This window comes from Protopterus annectens, chromosome 3.part1 (assembly GCF_019279795.1).
Source record: "Protopterus annectens isolate FY-2018-M chromosome 3.part1, PAN1.0, whole genome shotgun sequence".
In the NCBI taxonomy this organism is placed as follows: domain Eukaryota; kingdom Metazoa; phylum Chordata; order Ceratodontiformes; family Protopteridae; genus Protopterus; species Protopterus annectens.
In genome coordinates, this window is record NC_056732.1 from 1,449,895,752 (window position 1) to 1,449,920,422 (window position 24,671).

The 24,671-nt window shown below is 39.0% G+C and overlaps 1 protein-coding gene across 2 annotated transcripts in view; it reads left to right on the forward strand.

Annotated features, from left to right (window-relative positions):
- The window catches only part of RUNDC3B (RUN domain containing 3B), a 2,404,839-nt gene that overhangs the window by 2,198,185 nt on the left and 181,983 nt on the right, over positions 1-24,671 (forward strand). For both annotated transcript variants that reach the window (XM_044067523.1, XM_044067522.1), the window contains one exon: positions 15,341-15,462. In XM_044067523.1, the coding sequence (XP_043923458.1) occupies positions 15,341-15,462 (122 nt within the window). The remainder of the gene's footprint in view (positions 1-15,340; positions 15,463-24,671) is intronic.

Here is a 24,671-nt window from a genome sequence, read left to right on the forward strand (position 1 = left end):
TCATGCAGGGCAAGTGTATATTCATAGCAAGATTACTACTAAAGTAGAGGATTGTTATTTTGTGTGTGGCAGAAAGGCATACAAATGGTTACCTGAGAATTGGTCTGGCTGTTGATTTTTTGGTTACCTGGTTCCGGGCCATATGACACACTGCAATTTTGCCTCGAGGAAAAGTTCGAAATGTCCGAGAGGTCGTCAAGAAACCTGTAAATCCAGTGGGACAAATCGATGCGCGTTGGAAAGACCATCATTCCATAGGCAAAGGACTGAAACATATGGACTTGAGTGATAGCGTTATATCGTGGGCAGGCATATTACCGGCATATGGAGCAGTAAAATCGATCTGGGAGCTGAGAAAACTGTCGAAACTTCTCGAAGTAATGAGTAATGCAACTTTTTCCACTCTTGAATTGGTGACTGATGAGCTGAATGCTATGAGAACTGTAGTGCTTCAAAACCGCATGGCTCTCGATTTCACCCTAATGGCGAGAGGTGGTACTTGCGCTTTAATCCAAGAAGAATGCTGTTCGTATATTCCTGACCATAAACACGAGATAGACAATCATCTTGAGGTAATTCGGCAAGTGTCGGCCATGACCAAACCAGGCCCAAACCCACTGACGGACCTTTTCCAGAAATGGTTTGGGGGGTGGGGTACCATCCTAATGAACATCCTGATTGCCATTTGTGTAGGAATGCTCCTACTGGGAGTATGTGTTTGTTGTGGCATTCCCTGCATGAAAAGACTGATAAAAGACTTTATAGACATGTCAGTTTCTGAAACCTTATATCAAAGTACTGAGTTTGAAGAACTGTTAAAAGATTGAAAATGCTTTCATGAGTTTAAACTGAATGACTCTCTTAACTGCAAATCCTAAGTGAAAGAGGTTAGGAGAAGAAAACAAACTGTTTATGCTTATCTTGAAGGTAGGAAAAAAGTATTAAAAGGGGGGAAATGTCAGAAAAATATGTATTAATGTGTGCATTAGTAATCTGCTTAGTGCATTTAGAGCTTGAAAAGGGTTAACACATTTATTCTATTTCATACTGCATAAATCTGTACAAACTGCAGTTACTTTCTGACCTTGTATTGTTAGCTAAAATCTTGCTTGTGCCTTGGAAATTTACTGAGAAGCAGATGATTCCTGCTTATGTTAGGAAAATAATGAATAGAACAATACTACTTGTATGAAGCTTAGACAAGAAGTTCCGTTTGTGCTGTGAGAAAATACACAGCTGTAGAAGCCATAGATAATTAGGACAAAGCCTGTTTGAAAATATGAACTGCAATCAGCATTTGCTTGTATCTGAGTTAGAAGAGTACCTTGAAATGTAACACTGTACAATGGAAGCTTGTAAACGAATTAGTGCCCACCAAGGCCAGGTTGTTTTTCTCAAAGGTTTCTCACAAATCTAGTCATGTCAGCAGAAAATCTGAGTAACATCTGCTGTAGAACAATACTGAAAGTTGTGTTTGATTACGTCAGCCATAGAAGGCCATGTCTTGTAAAATAGTATAAGAATAAGCATACTTCCTGTTAGTAGTTAGACAAATCCTTGTATTTGCATGTTTTTGTCTCCTTGCGGCAAGTAATTAAATATACCTTAACTGAACCTTACGTGCATTGGTCTTTGAAGTTTTTTCCTTTGACAGTTACTCTTTCCACAACTTACCCAATTCTACCTCCTTCTTCTTTCTTCTTCACCTCCCTCACCCCTAAAACCGATAGCAAACATCTTCATAAAACACTTACATGAACAATTATCGCATCACCATGCATTACTCCTACTTTCATAACTTCCTCACCAACAAACCACCACCACCAGTGCGTACTAAGTTATAATAAAAGATTTCTGTTTTTTATACTAGCTCTATTCTTTATGTACTGGTATGACAATTTCATCCCATTTACCTTTTTTTTTTTTTACTTTTTTGAACTTACATGCTATAAATATATCCTCTTAGGGGTTCCTATCATATAAACTCACACTGCTGTTCGGTTACAATAAAGGCTGTCCTCCACCTGATAAATTCCAAAAAACGAGCGAACCCGTATGAATAGTGAAAAAGTTTAATAACTCATAAAACCAATATAACAACCAAAAAACAGATTAAGCACGCTTTTGTCTCATAACCCAAGATTTCATCAGAATCATCTGTTAATTTAAAAAAACATCATGTTTAAATAACCTTCCACTCTTTTCCATTGGTTAATTTTGGCGCTCAAAACAATTAAATGCATTTTTTACTTATATTATGTTATGTTATAGCGTTGTAAGTAACCTATTAAAAAATACATATTTACAAATGCCATATTTAAAAATACCATATTTAAAATATTTAAAAATATTTAAAAAGTCCCTATTTATAACACTTTTGTAGGAATTGGTATAGTAAGAAATTTACTATACCACATTCCTGCAAAAGTGTTATAAATAGGGAATTTTTAAATATTTTAAATATGGTATTTTTAAATATGGCATTTGTAAATATGTATTTTTTAATAGGGTACTTACCAACACTATAACATAACATAATATAAGTAAAAAATGCATTTAATTGTTTTGAGCGCCAAAATTAACCAATGGAAAAGAGTGGAAGGTTATTTAAACATGATGTTTTTTTAAATTAACAGATGATTCTGATGAAGTCTCGGGTTATGAGATGAAAGCGCGCTTAATCTGTTTTTTGGTTGTTATATTGGTTTTATGAGTTATTAAACTTTTTCACTATTCATAATGTTCGCTTTTTGAATTTATCAGGTGGAGGACAGCCTTTATTGTAACCGAACAACAGTGTGAGTTTATGTTATTGGTTGTTTCTGCAGTTGCTGTATATTTTTGGGTTCCTATCATATGATCAAAGTCTTATAACTTTGAATCAGTAAAGAACAAACTTTAATGATCATAGTTGTAAAACCTTGACACATATAATGGAGATTGCCATAGAGTGCAGAAAGGGAAGATTTCCCTTTACTGCACTGTAGTGCAATCTCAGAGTCGGTATATTTAAGAGTTATAAAAAACATAGAGTGTTTTTTTTTTTTTTTTTTTTACTGTTTTTACTTTTTTTATGTGTGTTCAAAGCTCCAAGACTTCTGTCATTAAAGTTCATCCTTTAATGATTCGAAGTTTTGGAACTTTGATCATATGATATAGACTCCATCTTGGTACCTAGTATACAATTTGATGGAAGAAATGTATGAACTGTTGAGAATATATCGATTTTTCCATTCTAGCACTACTATATTAGCAAAAAGTGGCCCACATGCTGCCCCCATAGCTATTCCAGTTTGTTGGTGAAAATATTGGCCCTTGAAATATATATAATTATGTTTGAGTACTTTTTCATTAATTGGACATAAGTATTCATTTTGTCTTGTGCTAAATCTGTCCTAAATGTCAGAAATTCAGTAAGCCAGTCTATACCAGTAGTATGGGAGATGATTGTGAACAAATTCTTTACGTCTATGGTCAGAAATATAAAGTTCTCAATATCATGTATTCTATTACATGTTATTAAAAAGTCCCAAGTGTCTTTACATAAATGATCTATCTTTGCTATTTCATTTTTAATATAATGATCAATAAATTTTGCTAAATAATAGGTTTTGGAGGCATTAGCATTAACTATACGTCTTGATGGGGGGTCGGTGATATTTCTGTGAATCTGCAGGACCCCGAATATCACAGGTATCATGGAATCACTCAGTTACATGTAGTGATATTCATCACCAGTGATCTGATGTTGTGTGAATAAATCATTTAACAACACATCAGTTTTGTGATTTGCAACATTAATTTCATTTTTAAAAATTTCCTGATAAGTTTCTTCAAATACAACTAAATTCATTCTTTGGATATAATCTGTCTAATCCATGATAATGATGCTTCCACCTTTTTCAGGTCTCAAGTATCTCAAATTAGCCTTGAAACATATTTGATTTAAAATTTGCTTCTGTCTTGGAGTTAACTTATGCTAATTTAATTGTGTACAATTAGAAAGTCCATGTCTAATGTCAGTCTCACAAATAGTTTCAAATAATTGTAAGACAGAGTGCAAAGGAGGGTTGTAAAAACTGGGTACCCATAAATTGTACTTACTACTTCAGTTATTACTATATATTAAGAACAAGTTCAACTTTCTGGCATACAATTTAATTTCACTCAATACAGATGCTATGTTAGATTACTTAGTGGGAACAAATGTATAGCCTTTGCTGAATAAATCGGCATGCTCTTGTATAATAGGATAAGAGCTATAATTAAAGATGTGATAGTCACCTAAAACATTGGAAATAATGTCACATGTATTAGGAAGTGGTTCTATAATATATTCAAAAAAGTCACCTCCTGTTCCATTGAATTTGATGTTGATTCCTCCTTTGGTAATTATGTGGTTGTTGATGATGTGCATATTTGCCCAATGTCAGATTCATCTATGTTGATGTGTTAGATTCCTGTATGTTCTTTATTCTGGCTGACCATCGGAGAGGTGGATAATCTAAAGGGATGAATGCTTCATGGTCATTTTTGTCCACAGTAGAGGGAAAATTATGCTTATCCTCTGACCTTCCAGATAGCTTTATCTTAGAAGTCTGCACAGGAGACTTAGGATATGCTTTATCTTGCATATATTGCAAATGATGTCATTTAAATTTGTTGTATTTTGTTTTAAGAATAGCATCAGATTCCCAATCTATTCTATGAAAAATAATTGCGTGCTGTTGTTGGTATTCACTATATCAGAGGTCTTGAGTAATGGATAAATCGAGGGAGGAGAATTCATTACTTAAAATATCCATTTGTCACTGATTATATTTTATGAGTACCTCCATTAGTTCACAGCTATGTCAATCAAAAATCTTAACAGTTCTTGATGTAATGTAGAATCACCCTCCAGTCCTGTTGGATAGTTCCATATACGTAGCCCTTTAGGAACCCTGTTAACTTTAACATATTAGATGAAATACATATTCTCCAACCATAATTTCTGATATTTAAGAAGTTTAGATTTAAACTTCTTAAGTTATTGTTTAAAGGGACTAAAAGAACTTGTCCCTTTCATTTCAGATGCCAGTTGCTTATTGGGTAGGTAAATGTTATCAATATTATTTTATTGATAACATGTTTTAACACAGTTTGAAGATAGTTAATTGTATTGTATGTTTAAAAATTGTCAAAGATTTGATTGGTTGTTTTACTCATGTCATCATTATGATACGTCATTTAAACTTTTTAATGTTCTCGGCCTGGTTTTCTGAGGAAGTCCGAAAAATAAAGAACAAAAGAGTTAAAACTATATGGACTGTCTTTTGGCTTTATACTGTCATTGAGTATTTTGTTGTAATTGGTTAGTTACTATATTCTGATCCTGAAGACAAACAGACTTATCTGCCAGAGTTCGGGAAGTATCTGAGGTTATATGCCCAAGAGTCTTGAAGTTGAAGAGATGCGACCTTTCTGAATTATATCTACATCAGAAAGCTGATCCTCAGGATGCTTGTATCCCACAACTGTGGATCACATTCAAATAGTTCTAAAAGAAAGTAAACAATAAGTGCTGCATATTGTTATTAATATATCTGACAGGCAGTTTTAAATGTAAAAACTAGTGTTTGCAGTGTAATTAAACAGAATGATTTTTTTGTACATTGTTACATATAAAATGAATGTTATTTCATGCAGAAATAAACCTAACATTTCATTTTTGTCACTGCCCATACCTCTCAAACTCTAAATATAAGAAATGTTGGACAAAGCTGAAAATAACTTTAATAGATTAGATGAAATACATATTCTCCAACTGTAACTGTTTCTTGGAGGCCATTGTTTGCTTGGGCTAAAGGGAAGTCTCTGTGTTCATCGGTGGCAGTGATAAACATTGAGCAGCCTGTCTGCCCCTGTGGGAGTGGTTACTGCCTTGAAACTGTAGTTTTATTGGCCATTTTGGGTCAATTCCTAACTCCTTGATCTCCTTCTCTTAAAACCCTCTTGCGCGGATTTGCTCGTTTTTGCGCATAGCGCAACATCGGGCAGCGCCGCCTAATTGGGTTTAAACTATTCCTGGCTCCACAAAGTTTGCTCTTCACTTTTTCCCTTAGAACTGCTCTATCTCTCAAATTAAACACCATATTCTCATTCTAAGGCCCCTCACTGGTCCAAATAAGTAATTTTACAAGTTAGCACTAATAAACCATAAGTACTACTTACTCTTATACTCTCTACAATTACCTTGTCCCCTATTGGTCCGTTTTAATTCAGTTCCCTATAGTACTCTAGCATGTCCAAAGGTCAGTCAGTGGTTTCCTCCCCAGTCCAGTTGGTGAATCTGGGAATTTTGAGGCAATGTTACAACTGTCTCATGTACACGGACAACCCTCTCCTCCTCCAAACAGGTTCAAATATATGTGAGAGATGCAACCATATAGCCATACTGGAGGCTGAGCTCTCTCATCTCAAACTGGTGTAACCAGTTAGGAGGAGAAGGTAACCTCACACAACACAATTCCAGTATCACATAGTCCCACCACAACAGCGAACCAAACACATAAAAACACAAAAACATACTCGGAGGCCCTAAATAAAAATCTACCTAAGAAACAGAGACCTCCAAAGCAGACATCCAAGCAAACGCTACCCCAAAACAAAACACGTACAACACATAGCACACAAAGTCAGTGTGCCAAGCAGTCACAGCCCTTAAGGCTGAATAACACACCTGATACTCTTGTAATAGGTGACTGTATTGTCAGACACACTGATGTCCTGCTCACCAGGCTGAATAAAGAGAAGGTCACAGTGAGCTGCCTGTCGGGGGCTAGGATCCGCCACATAACGCAAGCACTCAGGTTACTCCAAAGCAAATACAAATATGACTCAGTCATTGTACATGCTGGTGTGAATGATCTGAGACGTACCTCCCTCGACTACATGAAAAGAGACATAGAGGAGCTCTCTGATCATGTAGCCCAGGCTGGTATGACCCTGACCTTGAGCAGCATCTTACCCTCACCTAGAATGATGCCACAGTATAAAGACAAAATGATCGATTTTAACAATTGGCTAAAATTTTGGTGCCATTCAAAGGGGATCCAGTGTCTGTCAGCCTGGGATGACATGCTCGACAAGCCACGTTGCTTCGCTAGGGATGGCTTGCACCTGTCACCCCTGGGCTTTCGGATATTGGCAAAGGCTCTTGCCACCCCTATAGTGCCTTTTTTAGGCAAGGCTCAAAAGTCAAACCCACCTCCATAGACAGCACAAGGAACAAGAAACTAAGGGTAATGCTGCTAAACGCCAGAAGTCTTAACCTCAAGATGCATGCACTCAAGCTCTCCTCAGTATGGAGAACATCGATATCTGTGCAGTGACAGAAACCTGGTTCAAGACTCCAGAGAGCACCCCAGCACTACCAGGTTATACCTCATATCATGCTTTTCTGCCCCAAAACCCGCACTGAACCACAAAACGAGGCGGAGTTTCCATATTTATCAAGGATATCCACACCTCCAGGTTAGTGGCATTGCACGAAGTATCGGAGACCATCCATGTGCAACTGACAGTGGGCAAGACTGCTTTTCAGTTTATAGCATCCTACAGACCACCCTCTCAAAGTCAGGAATCCCACTCAGCTTTCCTGAAAACATTGGAGAACATGAAGATCTCTCCGAACACCATTATATTGGGCGACTTCAACTACCCAAACATAGACTGGGGGCATTACTCAAGTCCCAGCACCTTAGCTCAAAGGTTCCTGGAATTTATAAACTCAAATGCTATGGAACAACTAGTCACCACTCCCACAAGAGGGGAAAACATACTAGACCTGATCATTACCAACATGGGGACCCTATGCTCCATACCAGAAGTATATCCCTCATTGGTAAGATCAGACCATAAATTAATTTCACTGGATATCCACATCCCGACCCCACCCCCAGCCCAGAAAACCACAGTGAAAAACTTCTCAAAAGCGAACTTCACACTTCTCAAAACCAAAGTGGAATCCTTCAAGGCCCCAGGGCCAGTGGAAACTATGGCCCAAACTGCAGAATCCTATATAAACGCATTCTACGGACATCTCCAGGAATTAATGGATCATGCTATCCCAAACAAAATCAAGACCCAATCATCCAAAGGCAGGCGTCCAGTCTGGTGGACCCCAGCCATAAATAAACTGTACAACAGAAGGAGGAAGCTACTACATGATAGAGCTAAATCCCTAAAAGGGAAGGCATCTCTGATCAGTACTAGCAAAAAATTATGATCCCTCATAAAATCCTCCAAGGCCAGCTTCGAGAGAAAAATTGCACAGGACACTAAAGACAATCATAAGGCTTTTTTTAGTTATGTTAGGAACCTGGGATGCAACTCCCAGACTTGTTCTGAGTTGATTCTAAGCGACAAAAAATACACTGAACCCACAGACATCACCAATATCCTGGCAGACAGATTCAGTGCAAACTTCTCCACCCCCCCCCAAAAGAGCAAGTATTTATCCCGGTAGAGTGCAGCCTCCCAAACATCTCTGATGCTCAGGTGAAAGCCGCGCTCTCCAAAGGAAAAAACACTGCTTCCATGGGAGCAGATGGCGTCCCCAGGTTGCCCTACATGAACTCCAAGAAGAACTAATCCATCAAGTAAAACTGCTGTACAATCTCAGCCTCACTACAGGATATGTGCCCAAAGAATGGCGTGCAGCAACAGTGGTCCCACTCCACAAAGGTGGCGCCTCTGCGGACCCTGGAAACTATCGCCCCATAAGCCTGACTAGCCTAGTCTGCAAGGCAATGGAGAGGATCATCATGGAACTCATAAACAAAGACATTGGGGACCTACAGACACTAGATCCTACCCAATTTGGCTTTGTCAAGTGCAGATCCTGCTTTTTGAACCTGGTCGACTTCTTCGAAACAGTCACCAAGGCCATAGATGAAGGGAAGGTAGTCCACACAGCCTATCTGGACCTCGCAAAGGCATTTGACACAATACCCCACTCGGGCATCATAGATAAGCTATCCAGCCTAAATATAAACCCCTATGTCACAAGATGGGTTGCAAACTGGCTCAAAGACAGAACCAACAGAGTCAGAGTTGCTTGAGCCATGTCAGACTCGAAACCGGTCACAAGTGGCGTCCCACAAGGTTCTGTCCTGGGACCTCTCTTGTTTACTTTTCTGAGGTACAGGCCAACGTGGGAGGACTATGGCTCACCAAGTTCGCAGATGACTGCAAACTGGGCGCCATAATCGGCTCTCCAGCTGACACAAACATCCTTCAAAAAGGTCTCACAGAGATGGATAACTGGTGCCAGAGCCATGGTCTAAAGCTAAATTGCAAAAAGTGTATAGTCATACCCTTTGGCAAAAACAATGTGCCCACAAATTACCACATAGGTGGTAACCCATTAAGTACAGAGAAAGTAATTAGGGATCTGGGGACCCAAGTTGATAGCAATCTCTCCTTTGACAACCACATTGCCAAAGTGGTTAGAAAGACCTTCTACATAACCCACCTCATCATGAAAGGATTCACATCTAGATCAAGAGAGGTAATCGGGCCCCTTTATTCATCCCTCATCAGGCCCATCATAGAATACAATGCCCCCTTTGGGATGTACCTTACCCGACACCTGCAGCAATTAGAAAGACCCCAAAAGTACCTCACCAGGAGGATCAAGGGACTCAAACAGATGCCATATGCTGCTCGGTTAAAAAAACTCCAGCTCTACTCAGTTGCATACCGCCTACTTCATGGCGATCTATGCCTGACATATAAAGCTATGTCCAACCCAGAATTAATGGACATGCTCCACCTCAGTAAATCTAAATCCCTTAGAGCCACAAGGCGGAGACTTGAACCTCAGCACAGAAATAAATAGAACATGCTGGAGGGACAGATTCATAACCCAAAGGCTCCCTTCGCTCTGGAATAGAATTCCAATTCATGTTAGGCAGAGCACCTCACTGACTCTCTTCAAGAAGAATCTTGATGAGTGGATGGGGGACCGTAGGTTTGTCCTGGTGATTACTTCTGTGTCACTATTAGACAGAGGCACAGTAAACTAAACTTTAAAAAGGGCACAGTATACTCAAATCAAGGGGTGGCGTAAGCCAAACACAATCGGGCTAGGCTTATAAATGCCCCAGGGCAGATAGCCTAGTATGAACCTATGAACCTATAATGGGGGACAAAGGCTGAATTTCTGGGACAGATTTTAAATATTGCTCTTATAAACTAAAAAAAGTTGCTAGAATAAAAGGTTGTATGTTAGCATACATTTTTTATGGGAACTCAAATGTAGGTCATTGTTTAGTGAATACAGTCCTCAGTAATTTGCCAGAAAAACACAAATTTTATGAGTAACAAGGCAAAAATATGACATAAAAATCTGGACAGTCTGCAAAAATCTGAACAGTCGATAGGTATGTCATTGCTTAACATGGTACACTCCCTGAAATACCATTTTATCATTTTATCAACTACAAAACAAAAACTGTTGCTTTTTATTGTGATACAAATATTTTAAGTTTTGCAATAAAAATTCACTAAAATTATAATACAAAATATTAAAACATTTAAATAGCACTGTGCAATGGGATATGAACACTGCATTAGCTAATATTGTATCTAAAAAGGAAAAAAGAACATTATTTTTTTCATGTAATAGCTTCTTAGGTAAAGGAGAACCACCAAGCTTTCTACAGCTTTGTCTGTAACTTCAGTGAAAATACACAACAATGTGCAGCACTTACTGAAAATGACATCACCCACACTGAACCAAAGGCCATTGCCAACCTTTTGGCTAATAGGTTCAGCTCAGATTTCTCCCCACACACCCCCCCCCCCCCGATAGTCCAAAGGAAATACAGCATACCACAATTCCCCAACCATTACCAGGGAACATGTCATCAATGCACTTTCCAAGGTCAAAAGCACTGCATCAGTGAGCCCCAATAACATCCTGGGATGTTTAATAAATAACATGAAACATGTCCTGTTCGGTCCACTTGAATCACTTTTCACTGGAGCCTTCAGGCATATTTTGTTCCCAAGGACTGGAAGATAGCTACAGTCATTCCCCTGCATAAAGAAGGTCCGACCACCGATCTGGGGTAACTACAGGCCCATAAGTCTTACCAACCTCATATGTAAGGCCATGGAAAGAATCATCATGGACATGATAAATGAGGAAATAGGTAACCTGCAAACACTGGACCCATCACAATTTAGCTTTGTTAAAGGAAGGTTATGCCTATTAAATCTGGTGGACTTTTTTGAGAGGGTTATCAAAGCACTGAATGAAGGTAAAATTGTGCACAAAGCTTACGTCAACCTGGCCAAGGCTTTTGGTACAATATCCCATTCAGACATTATAGACAAGCTCATTAATTTAGGTATAAACCATTCTATCACCCACTGGATAGTCAACTGACTCACTGGCAGAAAGCAGACAGTCAACATAAGTGAAACCATCTCCACCAAGAGGCCAGTCACTAGCGGAATCTTCCAGGGCTCGATACCGGACCTGCTCGTTTCTGGCATTTGTTTCACAGAAATGGAAGCAAATGCTGAAGGTTTATGGCTGATTAAGTCTGCAGATGATTTCAAACTGGGTGTTATCATTGACTCCTCTGTAGACACTAGCATTATTCAAGAATGTCTATCTTTGACTAACAAATGGTGCAAAAGCCATGGTCTTAAGCTAACTGCTAAGAAATGCATAATTGTACCCTTTGGGAAGTCAACCACCTTGGCTAATTACTATGTTGATAATACACCCCTAAGAGCCAACCCATTAGTCAGGTATCTCTTTTCATACATGGATAGCAACCTTACCTTTGACCACCACATGGCCACAGTGGTGAGGAAATCCTTTTATGTTGCACAATTTGTAAGTAAGGGCATGGCATCTAGGTCCAAAGAGGTCATTATCCCACTGTACTCCGACCTTATCAGACCAATAACAGAGTACAATGCTCCCTTTGGTATGTACCTGACCAGGCATATGCAGCAACAAGAGCAACCTCAGAGGTTCCTTACAAAAAGAATACAAGGTATAACAAACCTACCTTATGCAGAGCACCCTACTAATAATCTACTAGCCTACGAACCTATGTTAAATCGATAACATTTATCTGTGAGAAATTAATCACAGTTAATATTATAATTTAAGGAAAGAGCTTGCCAGCAAGTACTACATCATGTATGTAAAAGGAAAAGCACACTGTTAAGCTATATAGTAGATAGCTAAGAAAATGGATGCAAAAAATCAAACCCCTGTGTTAGTCAACAAAACACTACTTCAAGACAGCCAAAGAAAAATGCTTTAATAACTGTTCACTGAAATAAGCAGTGATAAAGAAATATGCAATAAATGTTGTTTTTCTTTGGATGGGATAAAAGGTCCCTTGCCCTTCAACTTGAAGAACTGAAGAAGAACCACAACTCAAGAGAAATTAATCTTTTTGAAGCTGTGTTGGAGATAACACACTGTTTTGTCAGAAAACAGGCATATTCAGTTGTATGGCTCATCGGAGTAATGCTGTCACAGTCTGTGCCTAGATAAACAATATGACTTCACATTAAACAGTTTCAAGATTTAATGCTCTTTATGTGTGGAGTAAACAGCATGGTATGTTTACATACATGGCAATTAAAGGTGGAATATAGTAATAGAAAGTGGCACTTTGAGCAGAGAATAGAAGTAATAAGATGCTAACAAGCTGTATTCTGTAGTCCAGGAATGAATTCTCTTGGCTTCCATTTGCTTACTATGTAATGCTGAGCATGTCACTTAAATCACATCAAAGTCTAGATTTAAATATGATCATTTCCTATTCGGAGAATAAAAATTTCATTGTACTTAGTGATGCTGTCTCTAGTACATATGACAGTAAAGTTGAATTGAATTGAATTTTCAGTTAATTAGACAGTGCTCCAAGTCTGAGTCTGAAAAATACCCATGTGGCACAGTGTTCTACCACATTAACAAATGAATAAAGGGTCAATGAATTATATTTTGGTTTCTACAACATAAAACGTCCCATAGAATATCTGAATACCAAATTAAGCATACTGACCCCAAGGAAATTGTTCGCATTTTCTTCTGGTGCAGCTCACAAGCTTGTATTTATGCTTAAGGTGAAAGGGTGCAAAGCTCCCTAAAGAAATATTTCTGATCTTTATATTGTGAGCCAAATGTGTCACTGGGAAGCTTCATGTCAGCAAAAATGAATAGAGACATATTAGAAGGTGAACTATATAAAAGCAGACTTTTCAGAAGACAAATTATCAGAAAAACAAAATGTCTCTGGAAAAAAATTGAAACCACAATGGATAAAATGTGTGTATCTTGTCTGGCTTAACTTTCCTATCTCCGTACTTAGGTGTTAAATAAAATAACAGTGATGAAGGAATCTTATGACATTAAAGATAGCTGAGCAACAGAAGTACATCAGAAGCAGAAATGGTTTGTTGCAAAATCACATTATCACCCAGAGTAGCTAGCAAATGAAATGCATGTACTGTCAAATGAGGCAATTCTTGGTGAAAAAAGATCTATATTATGGCATGTATTTCCTGAAGAGACATTTCTGCAGTGTGACTCACCAAATACAGTACTGTGGCTTATGTTGCTTTACAAGAGATCACTCAACTGATCAAAAACTCACTTAAAGCTGTTTACTTTCCGGATGTAAGAGATGACTGCCTTTCTCTCCAAAATGTATTACAAAGAAAAACAGCGACACAGTTTTTCAGACAGTGAAGATCAAATGAAGCACATATAAAACAACACTGGGCTACAAAACAAGCCCAAGGCTAGCTTTGTCAACTTAGAATGTTGCACTGCAGTAGCCCTATGTGTTTATTCCTCTTTTATAACATCTATTTGGTCCCATGAAACATGTACTATCAGCACAGTAAGCTGGTTATTTCTGCCTGATGATCATTCCACATGTTGCACTGCATTTTATAATATTCCACATCAGTAGTTTTTGAAGAATAAATCTATTTAGCTGATTTTTGTCTTTCCTAAATGCTTTTATAATCATAAAGATTTCCCTGTGGTATATGAAATTCACGGTACAGCAGTTTTCATGACAAAGTGATGGTCACTAATTTCAGTGATATGTTATTGCTTCTCCTTATCAAATTCATTGGTATCTCCAAGTGCAATCTGCAGACAAAATAAAGAATATAAACATTTTATAAATTAGGCCAGCTGCTGATCAGGCAACATTTTCTGGATCCAGTTTCTATATAATACATATAGTATCCATATGTGTATGACCTAGGATCTGATCCTAGGTGAGCTATTAGATTACTCACTGCTGAATAGTATGATTTTCACTGCATATGAAACAGTAATGTTTGTAAACAGACAGCTTTGCCATTTAACTATAGCAATAAGTGAATATTTGTAAACTACTGTAATCCTGGTTCAGAAAATCAAATCTGAATAATAACGTTTTTTTTTTGTTTTGTTTAGTAGTGTATCAGTGCATCTGAAATAAATTATAATACCTTAAGGACATGACAGTTGCATTATTAAGATTCAATCTAATTTCTTTAGTTATGGTGATCATGCTTTTTCAGCAATGTTAGTGGCATAAAAGCTAGCATTCTCACCTATGGTACAGAAGGATGTGAGTTCTATTCCTGCACCAGGTACATGGCGTGCTAATACCAAATGCAGCATAAAGGGGGAGGGGTGTGCTGTGCTCCTTAGAGTGTTGTACTTCAGATGAGATATTAAACTGATGCTCTATCTGTATTAGTTGGTTGTACCTCAGGTGGATAGAAAAGGTCCTATGGCACCTATCAAAAAGAGAAGAGGAAGTTCCCTGATGACCATCATATTTCCCCTTTAGGTCTCCCCTGAAAACAAGCCACTAGTCTAGTGGGGCTAACTTAGTCAACGAAGGATAAATAAATAAAAATTCATCATTACTCTGTTTTTGTCTGATTTATGAATGACCCCAGTTAACTATATACTGAACTTCTCTGTGTATAAATAGATTTTTGCACTGAAATGTTAAATAAGTTGACTTATTAGTCAAGGAAGGTTTAATACCATTGATCTTAAGTTTATTTTTACTTCTTGCATGAAAAATACCTGAACCCAAAATGAATTTTATTAACATTTCTGTACAGGATTAAAGAGAAAGAATTTGGAATACTGCAGAACAGCTCTTAAAATAGTAGTTTTGACCACTGGGAGTGTTTCTCTGCATTTGTTCTCTGAATTATGTGACAACAAAAAATCTAAATCAACCTGATTTGACAGCCTTTCATGGGCAGCACAGATGACAATTTCTTTCTTTCTTACTAACAGAAAGAGTTTTCCAAGTCTGGAGCATCTTTCAGCAGAGATCAGCCTTTCTCAAACATCTTTAGATCCTGGCAATTTACAGGATGATGACAGAAAGAAAGATGAGGCACATTTACCGATAGAAGGTAAAGTTGTGAAGCATTGCATAAATATAAGTTTCAGCTTTATAAATGGTTCGTTAATTTTTGTAAAACTAAATAACTTTAAAATAAATAGCTTATCTTTTTTATGCATCATAATGAGAGAATGGAGCTAGGCAAACAGAAAGAAAGATAGACAGACAGATGAACAACAATGCTATACTATAGGGAGGTTTTAAGTACAGTTTTGAATATTTTTTCTTTGGAATGCTATATTGTATATATTAATTAAGCAGTCATAATCCACAAGCTCTCAGAACATTGTAAGTAGGCACTTTTGTATTATAAGCAAGAAAGGGAATGTGGTCTGGGGAGGGGGCAAAATATTAGAGTAGAAAACAATATAAAGGGGCTCCTCCTTTTCAAGTTTATAAACTGTTCCGGCTCTCAAAAGCAGAACTGAAAAGGTTTTCACAACCTCTTGAGAGCAATGTCTTACAAAGTTTGCCAGCCTACTTTTTTGTAATTTTTTTTTTTGCCCCTACTGCCTGCTGACTGTCAGACCCACTTTCAGTTTTCTTCATAGAATTGGGCCAAGAGATGACTGATGGGGCCAACAATGAGGCAACCAAGGGGGTGGTTTGATTTTTTGTTGTTTAGTCCCCTGACCCCACTGAGTATGCCTGATGACGTGTTCAGTATTCAGATGCAGTGGGCATCAGTGAAGGTTTGTCAGTCACTTTGCCGAATGTAGTAACCCCCTCAAGACAGCCCTGTATCCATTGAAGATAGTGCCCCCATGGTATCAAGGGTCTCCACTAGGAATTCAGCCCTGAAACCAGGTACCCACAGCATGTACTCACACACCTTCCCCACCCCCCTACATTGTGGCAAGCTGGCAAAGCTGCATCACTGCCTCTACCTTCCACACCAGCTCCAGTAAGTACCCAAGTTGCTAATCAAACTCAGATGCAAGGGCGTTTTTCTCTGTGCCAAAAGAGCTGGCAGCTGCTAATCTATTTGTTGTACTCATAAACAAATGTGAATTTATGTCTTCCTAGTAATAGCCTAATACTGCATACTGCTGAATGAAATGTTAATCTGCTTCAGCCCTAAAATGTATAGTAAAAGTTGCAGTTGTTTTAAATATATGTTTTAATACATCTCTCTAAAGCAAAAATTCCCCAAGCAAAAAAAAAAAATAAAATAAAAAAATCAACACACTGAAATGCACTAAGAGACAATGCAAAAGTTACAGAACATCACACAGGAAGTTCTGGAATGTGCCCTGTATACATACGTGACCCCTCAATTATGTCTTCCTTGGTCTAAGAGGTATATTTAAGTACCATGAAAACTCAAACTACCAACAATAAATCCATTCAAAGGATAGAAAAATCAGGATAACCCATATCCAAAAATGGCATGTTGCTCATAAATACAACTTCATACTTTTATATATTAAGCGTTGGGTCTATAACAATGGATCGAATATCTAAAATATCGAACACCTGTAACACTGAAAATGCCATTCATAGAAATCCGTTTTTTGAGATCACGGTACAGTGAAAATCGGGAAATTTGCCCTTTCTTCACTGTAGTGTGATCTTGGAGTTCCCTCCACAAAATGGATTTCTATGAACTGCGTTTTCGGTGTTACAGCCGTTCAATATTTTAGCTATTCGATCCATTATCATAGACCTTTAAGAGTTAAGTTAGCTCTATATATCTTAACTTTTTATTTTAATATGGCTGAAAGTAGATTCTACTTGTAAGATTCAGTAGCATAAGAAGTGGTACATTTCTGCATTGTCTCTCTCATTTGTGTAAAAATGGAGCTACTGAGAGAAACACTCTGGTATGAAAAAAAAAACAGAGAAAAGAAAACACAGTTGTGTCATCAACTTACCACAATTGTAGATGACTGAATTACCCCTTACCTTACACTGGCCTTATGTCCCCTGCCTCCTAGACATCTCCACTTCACAATTTAAAGAAGCCCATGTGGACTGCCACCTCCTCTTCTTTCTGACTCCTGTCTAAATATTACCCAGAGTTAGCGCTAGGAAGCCTGTCTGGAAGGAAAGCAATGAATATGAGACTTCATGGACTATTGATAGTTCTCTCAACCTCAGTATAATATCTCAGGCAGAGGGTTGTATAATTAGATTAAAAGGGAAAGGAGACAGGAGACTGAGACTGATTTAAGGATAAGGGGGAGAGGTATACTGCTGCCTCACCCCCCAGTCTTAACCTGAAGAAGAAAAGAGGATGGGAAACTGAAATGCATCAGTGAAGACACTCAGATTTCTACAATTAAGATAAGTTGATGACAAAACTGTCCGATGCTCTTTGTGTAGGTCATTGCTGCGGTCATTGCCTCAGGGATAACTGCCGGAGTGTCCCCTTACTTTCCGTCGAGTGGTTGGGGTCCCTGTGGCCAAGGCAATATAACCTTAAGGATTGCTGTAGCCTATAGTGTGTGAAAAAGGTGTGGACCAAGGGCCAAATGGGTGCATTCATCAAGTCAGTGGTAGGAACTCCCTTTAAGAAAGCTGCCATGATAACTGTGTCACTGGAGGAATGTGAGCTTATCTCTTCCAGTAATTGCTTACCATGGTATTTGTGGGAAAAGACAGACTAATGATAAATCTGTTTGTAGATTGTTTACTTTGAGATGGGTAACCCTTTCTCTTTTTTTGCAAAGTCTACAAAGAGCTAATCTGGCTTTATGTAGTTCTTTGTCCTGTGCAGGTAGTATATTAGCTGTAATTCAACATCCAAGGAATAGAAGATTTTTCCCCTTTGTTTTGTGGCCTGTGAAAGAACACTCTCAGCTGGATAACCTGACTCTGAACAACGTCTGCCACTACTTTTGGCATGAATTGGACACTGGTGTACAACGTAAAAACCTGGCTGCATGGAAGACACATTGGGCTCTGCAATTCTGATACGCTTCTGGCTGAAGTGACTGCTACCAACAATAACGTTTACAAAGAGACAAACTTTATACCTATTGAATCTGCTTGTTTGAAGGGATGAGGTGTCAATTGTACTTCCGTAAAGTTCAGTTCCCAGGGCAGTACAACTGACCTGTTAGGGGATCTTGGGTGTAATGTACCTTTTAAAACTGCTGCTTTGCATGTCTAGTGGTAGGTAGGCACACCGCTGTAGCAGATAAGTGGACTTTTATGGAAGTACATGCTATGCTTGCCTGAAACAGCTCTGTGAAGTACTCAAAGACCTGTGGTGCCTCTGCTTTGCAATCATTGCAGAGGTGGAAAGGCATATAGAAACTTGCCCTTCCATAGAATGATGAAAGCATCCAGCGCCCAAGCTTTTGGGAGTGGGGTTCTGAAACAAAATCTTTTGATTTGAGAATTTGCATATTAGGCAAAGAGATCCATTTCAAGATTCCCCATTTCTGTGTTAGGAATAGAAACATCTGCCTGTGCAGTTGCTATGTCTGTGGGTCTGCTGCGGTTCTGATTAACTGATCAGCAAGTACATTGTCCCCGGTGGGAATATAGCTTGCCCTTAGGATGACATCATTGGCTATGGCCAGTCCCCATGTTTTCAAGAGCATCCTGCACAGCTGTAAGCATGTGTACTTCCCTGTCTGTTGCTGTATCATATGACCATAGGGTTGTGTGCTATAATTCTCAAGACTCTTAGAATTCATAGGTACTTGAATGCTTTCAGATCATATTGGACTGCAAGCATTTCTTTCAGTGGAGTTTGGCCTCTAGCCTGGACCAAGCTCTATGTATATTCAGTGTGAATGGGCTTGCCATGGCCAGTTTGACATATCTGTCATTAAGATTTGGTTAACATCAAGAGAGTGGAGTGGAGTGGTATACCTCTGTGCTATTTGATGACTGATATCCACCACTTCAGTTCCCTTTTTAAGCAACAAAGTACTGGAAGAGCATGTTGCAGTGGATGGACTTACTGACCCCAAATATTTCTGATATACAACTTGTTTTTTCCTCGTGTAGATGTACTAAGAGATCCATAAGTATAGTGTCTGTCTTGTAACCTGCTATCCTGAAACTCTTCCTAGCCATCTGCGTTATTTTTGTAACATCTCCTGGAAAGCTCTATCAGTGGCAGGACTTAGTCCTAGGGAAGAAAAAATCTTTGATGTGGGTGTCCAGCAACACCCATTTAAGAACACAGTTCTCTGGAATGGTTCAAGTTTGGACTTTTATAAGTTCAAGGTGAACCCCAAGTTTTTGTAGATAATGCTGAACAATGGACATGGACCTTGGGTCTTCCACCTCAAAAGTGCCTGCAAGAAACAATCATCCATGTACAGGTACATTTTAAGTTATTTGTCCTTTTATAGACTACTATTGGCACAAGACATTTTGTAAAAAAATCTTGGCAGAAATATTAAGCCAAAGCTTAGGGAAGTAAACTGGTAGTTACCATCCTTACCTGAAATATTGAGTTTCCTGTTCTTTATGTGAACAGGGATGCTTAAGCATGCATAATTTAGATCCATTGTAACCACACATTCATTTGGACTTAACAAGGGAAGAAGGGAATGCAGTCCAGAGTACAGGACAGGTATGGCAGGAGCCGACTGTCCTTTTCCGTTTAGTATATTGTAATCTTGGAAGTTCTTACTGAAAGATATGATTTTGAACAAATTGAACAAATCTAGACTGGCTCTTCAGGGACTGTCCTTTGTTTGAACCAGAACACAACCTCATGTAAAAGCCTTTTCTATCTGGTGCTTTTGGAATGACTTCTATGGCTCCCTGGTGCAACACGAGCAGTAGTACAGGTTCATAGGCTATTGATCTATGAGGATCTTAAGAAGCCTACCTTTACATTGCCATGGTTGGTTGGTTTTAGCCCTTATGTTCTCTGTGCAAATAACCCAGAGACATAACAAGGAAATGCTTGGACATTTACATCTTGCCCCATCCATGCATGTCAGTGGTACTAAACCAGGGGTAAATTTGAGGTTACCCATCAATTTATCCAAATTATATTTGAATAGAATAAGAGCAGTACTTTGCTTTATGTGGAGTGAAAAACAGTCACATAGAAGTAGAATGCTCTGTGATACATACCTATATCTTCAGCATGTTCTATTTATGTTGTAGAAGAGATTGAGATGTGCTTATGTTTGTGCTACCATTGGTCTTGCAAATGTCTAACAGGTTTGACAAGATAACATTTGTTGAGGCTCTATACATGAAGCAGAGGTCACCTCTCAGTAGCCTGTATGATACCAAGAAAAGGGACAAGGCTTTAAGACAGTCCACATAGTTTTTATGATTCAGGCCCTTGATTTTTTCAGAGAGGAAGTGTTGTGGCCATTCCAGTTCTGACAAATACATATCAAAAAGGATGTCATACTCAATGATCACCCTGATGAGTGCCGAGTACAGTGGAATGATTAGATCCCTGTACCTGTAACACCATACCTTTAGATATAAACTGAGCAATGAAAAAAGACTTCCTTACAATAGTGGACACATGGTTATCAAAGGACAGTTCATTGTCAACACAGGTTCCCAAATCCCTGATGACGGGATCAATTTTCAGGAGTGGTTTGTCAATGTGATAGTTACAAGGGGAGTCATGCTCACTGAAAGATAGGATTATACATTTCTTGGCATTTAGTTTTAGTCCATTGTTTTGACACCAGCTTTTTATTTTGGGACAGACCCTCCTGGAAGTTGATGGTGCCCTCTGGGGAGTTTTCACTAGCTTTGATCCCTGAGAAGTAAATGCCAAAGAGGAGTGGCCCAAGGACTAAACCCTGGGGTACACCACTAATGATAGGTCTTTTGGAGTAGCTAGAGCTACACACCTTTATATCCTGATTCTATCTGCCAGTTTGAATTCCAACAAGTTACACAGTGATTTACATTTAACTTGGAGAGTTTATCTATGATACCTGAGTGTGGGATGCTGTCATACACTTTCATGAAGACTAGATATGCAGTATGTACTGATTTGCCCTCATACATTGGTACAGTAACTATTTAAGATAGGTATGCATAATCTGCTTTTTATGAATCCACACTGGCTTGGGTTGAGAGGATGTAGGCTGCCTATATCCTTATTTATCAATTATCCTTTTCACAGTCTTATAGATAAGGGCAGTTAGGCTTATGGGTGTATAATTAACCAGGTCCATTGAAGCCCCAGCAATGTGCAAGAGAATAACTGCTGCTGTCCTCCATTCATTCAGCATGAAGACTGTTTTGAGTGAGTAAAATTGAATAGTCTCTGTAGGTGGTCTGACAAGTCATGTTTCAGGTTGTCCAGTAGGCAGCCTGGTATGTTGCCTGGGCCCCATAGACACAGTGCTCTTGGCCTGTGAAAGTGCTTTGAGGGCTTATTCTTGGGAGATTTCAGGGGGTGTAGCTGCAGGTATGTGTTCTCAGAATATAGAAGGAGGGTGGTGAAGTTAAAGCCAAATGTATTTCTTATGTTCTCGGGGTCTGACTATGTGAGATAATTTACTACTGTCTCTGTGCTGTGCTGTGCACTGTTTATGATGTTTCCAACATAGTTAAAGAAGGCTTTATGGGTGTCTTTTTCCTGGGTGGCTATTTTTACCTCATATCTAGCTTTGGTTGATTTAATTAGGGACTGGAGTTCCTTGCTAAGTTTAGCAAGAGTGTTTAGACATTGTGAGAGTTACATTTATTATTGCATGCAATGAGTTAGCCTGTTTGTATTTTAGTTCCACCATACAGAGTTATTTTTGAATTTGACACTGTATTTACTTTGGAGGGGGACAGATGGAGCATTGCAGCTATTCATATGTGCATTGACTTTGGCAGTAAAGGATTCTGCATATGCAGTGGGGTCATCAGTTTAGAGGGGATTTTGAATTCAGCGAGGTCATCAATTAGTCTTAGTAGATTAGCCTTTGCATAATCCCTGAATACTGAGGTATTTGAAGATGCTTCTGCTTTCAGTCTTATGGTGAATGTGACTGCTTCATGGTCTAATTTGACAAGGGAGGAAGTTACAACTGGTGGATAAAGAGCTGTTTCATATTGGTGAGGACCAAGTCCAGGACTTTGTCTCCCCAGTTGTGGTGCTAGTAAGTGCTCCATAAAGCTTGTATTTATGAAGTCCAGAAATATTCAGGCATATATGTTAGGGTATGCATAAACCTCCCAGTTAATGGAGGGTAGTTGATGTCCCCTAGGAGAATCATATTTGGCCTAATGCCTTGGACTCCATAATAGTCAGGTAAAAGCTATGGGCCAAGGGAGGCATAGAGGGGGTTTGTTAATAGTAAGTTGGGTGGGGGGGGGGGTGCCAGGTTATCCTGTCTGAAGATTCTGGAGGTGAAATTTTATTTTATATTCATAAAATATCATCACCCTTAGTGCCTTTGTCTACTTCAGTGGGCCATAATGCATAATAGGTGTTGAAACCCTGCACTGATGAGGTGATTCCAATGGTCTTAAACCACATCTCCATTCTGATGTATATATTGATGCATTCCAAGGTAAGCAGTTTTTGTAGAGAGTGAAGTTTTATTTTTGGTGAAGTTCCTAGTTTTGAGCATTGATACTTTTATGTTAGCTGGATTCTGTTTTGTTAAGTTTGAAGCTTTTGAAGACTGACATTGCCTAAAAAGGCAGTATGGGATGGACAAGGTTTGAGCCAATAAATGAAAGCCTAGGGAAGATAGTTGTATGCCATTATTGGCAAAGCACATGGGACTGTCTACCATGTCCTTCCAGTCAGATATATATCGGATCTCCCCCTTGAATGACACCAGAATCTAAACCAGTTATTGAAGTCAATGATCTTTTACTCATTTTGTGGTGTTATTCTTGGTGATGGTAAAATGCTGCTCAAGGCTAGGTTCATACCTGTCTCAGTCACATATTCCAAGAGCTCCATCGTGTCTCTCTTCATATACTCCAAGCAGCTATGTCTCAAGTTGTTTACTCCCATGTGTCATATCACTGTGTCATATGTGTACTTGTGGTGGAAGAACTTGAGTGCATGCAAAATGTGGCCATCCAAACACCCAGTAGGGAACTAAACATGACCCTGTTCTTACTCAGCCTGCTAGAGTGGTGCATCAGTGTGTCTCACTATGGAGTCACCTATGAGTAGAATGCTCCATTGTGTGGTGGCTTGCCATATAGGCTTTTGAATTAAGACACTGAGTCTTAGATTCATGTTTCATGGTTAGTGCTGCCTTAATTGAGTGTTTGGAGGCTGCTGAGGGTAATTGTTTCTTATTTTACATTTAGGAGGCTTTTATGATTTAGGTAAGTTACTTTTAAGAGCTGGTGGTGCTGCAGTAGCTTTGTCGCCTTACAGTAAGACGTTGTCCTGTTCGATTCTCAGTTAGAGCGTCTTCTGTGTGGAGACATGCATGAATGGGTGTACCTTCATTGAAGGTTGTGCACCAGGGCCGGCAACTCCGCTGTGGCGACCCCTAACCGGGAAAAGCCGAAAGACACAACTTTTAAGAGCCTCAGCATATAGAGGTCTAGGTGTTTGGTCTGTATTGTGTGTGACAGATATAGTGTGGTCTTGTGTGCTAATGACCACCTGTTAGCTGTTTGCAGTGGTTTTATGTGAGAGCTTTGCCTCCAGAAAATTGTATAACTACATCTCTCACATACTCTTTAAGTAGTATGTGGTTGTTGGAAAACATTAGACAATTGGTGCATCATCTGAGGATGCCCATTTCAACCAAGCTGGCAACAGAGGGTTTGTACAGTCTAACTCCATGGTTCCAGGTGCTTACTAATGTGGGCTGAAGGGGGAACCTATGAGGTTTGGATATGTTTACTGTAGGTGCTATCTGTCTGGTAGCAGAGATAGTGCTTGTCTCAACAGAGCGGCACATAGCTAATAATCAGTGGCGGTTTTGCTCCTTCTCTGACCAGAAACAAAGAGTTGCACTAACCTCATGTAGTTTCTTGAGAATAGTATTAATGCAAATGTTGACTGGATCAGTACACTGGCTATAGTCTTCTCTAGGTAGATATATTGGCTAGAACCTACTACAACTGGATACAGCAGAAAGCCAAGCTGTAGAAAGGAAGGGATTCTCAGCAAAACTGCAGTTAGATCCATAGGTGAAATCTCATGCACACTGCCCAATCAAAGACCAGCAGGAATAGGTTCATAGGTTCATAAGTTGGTACTAGGCTATCGGCCCTAGGGCCTATGCAAGCCTAACCATAACAATTCCCTGGATATTTCTTCCCACAATATTTACTTCTCTGGACCCCTGTCTAGCA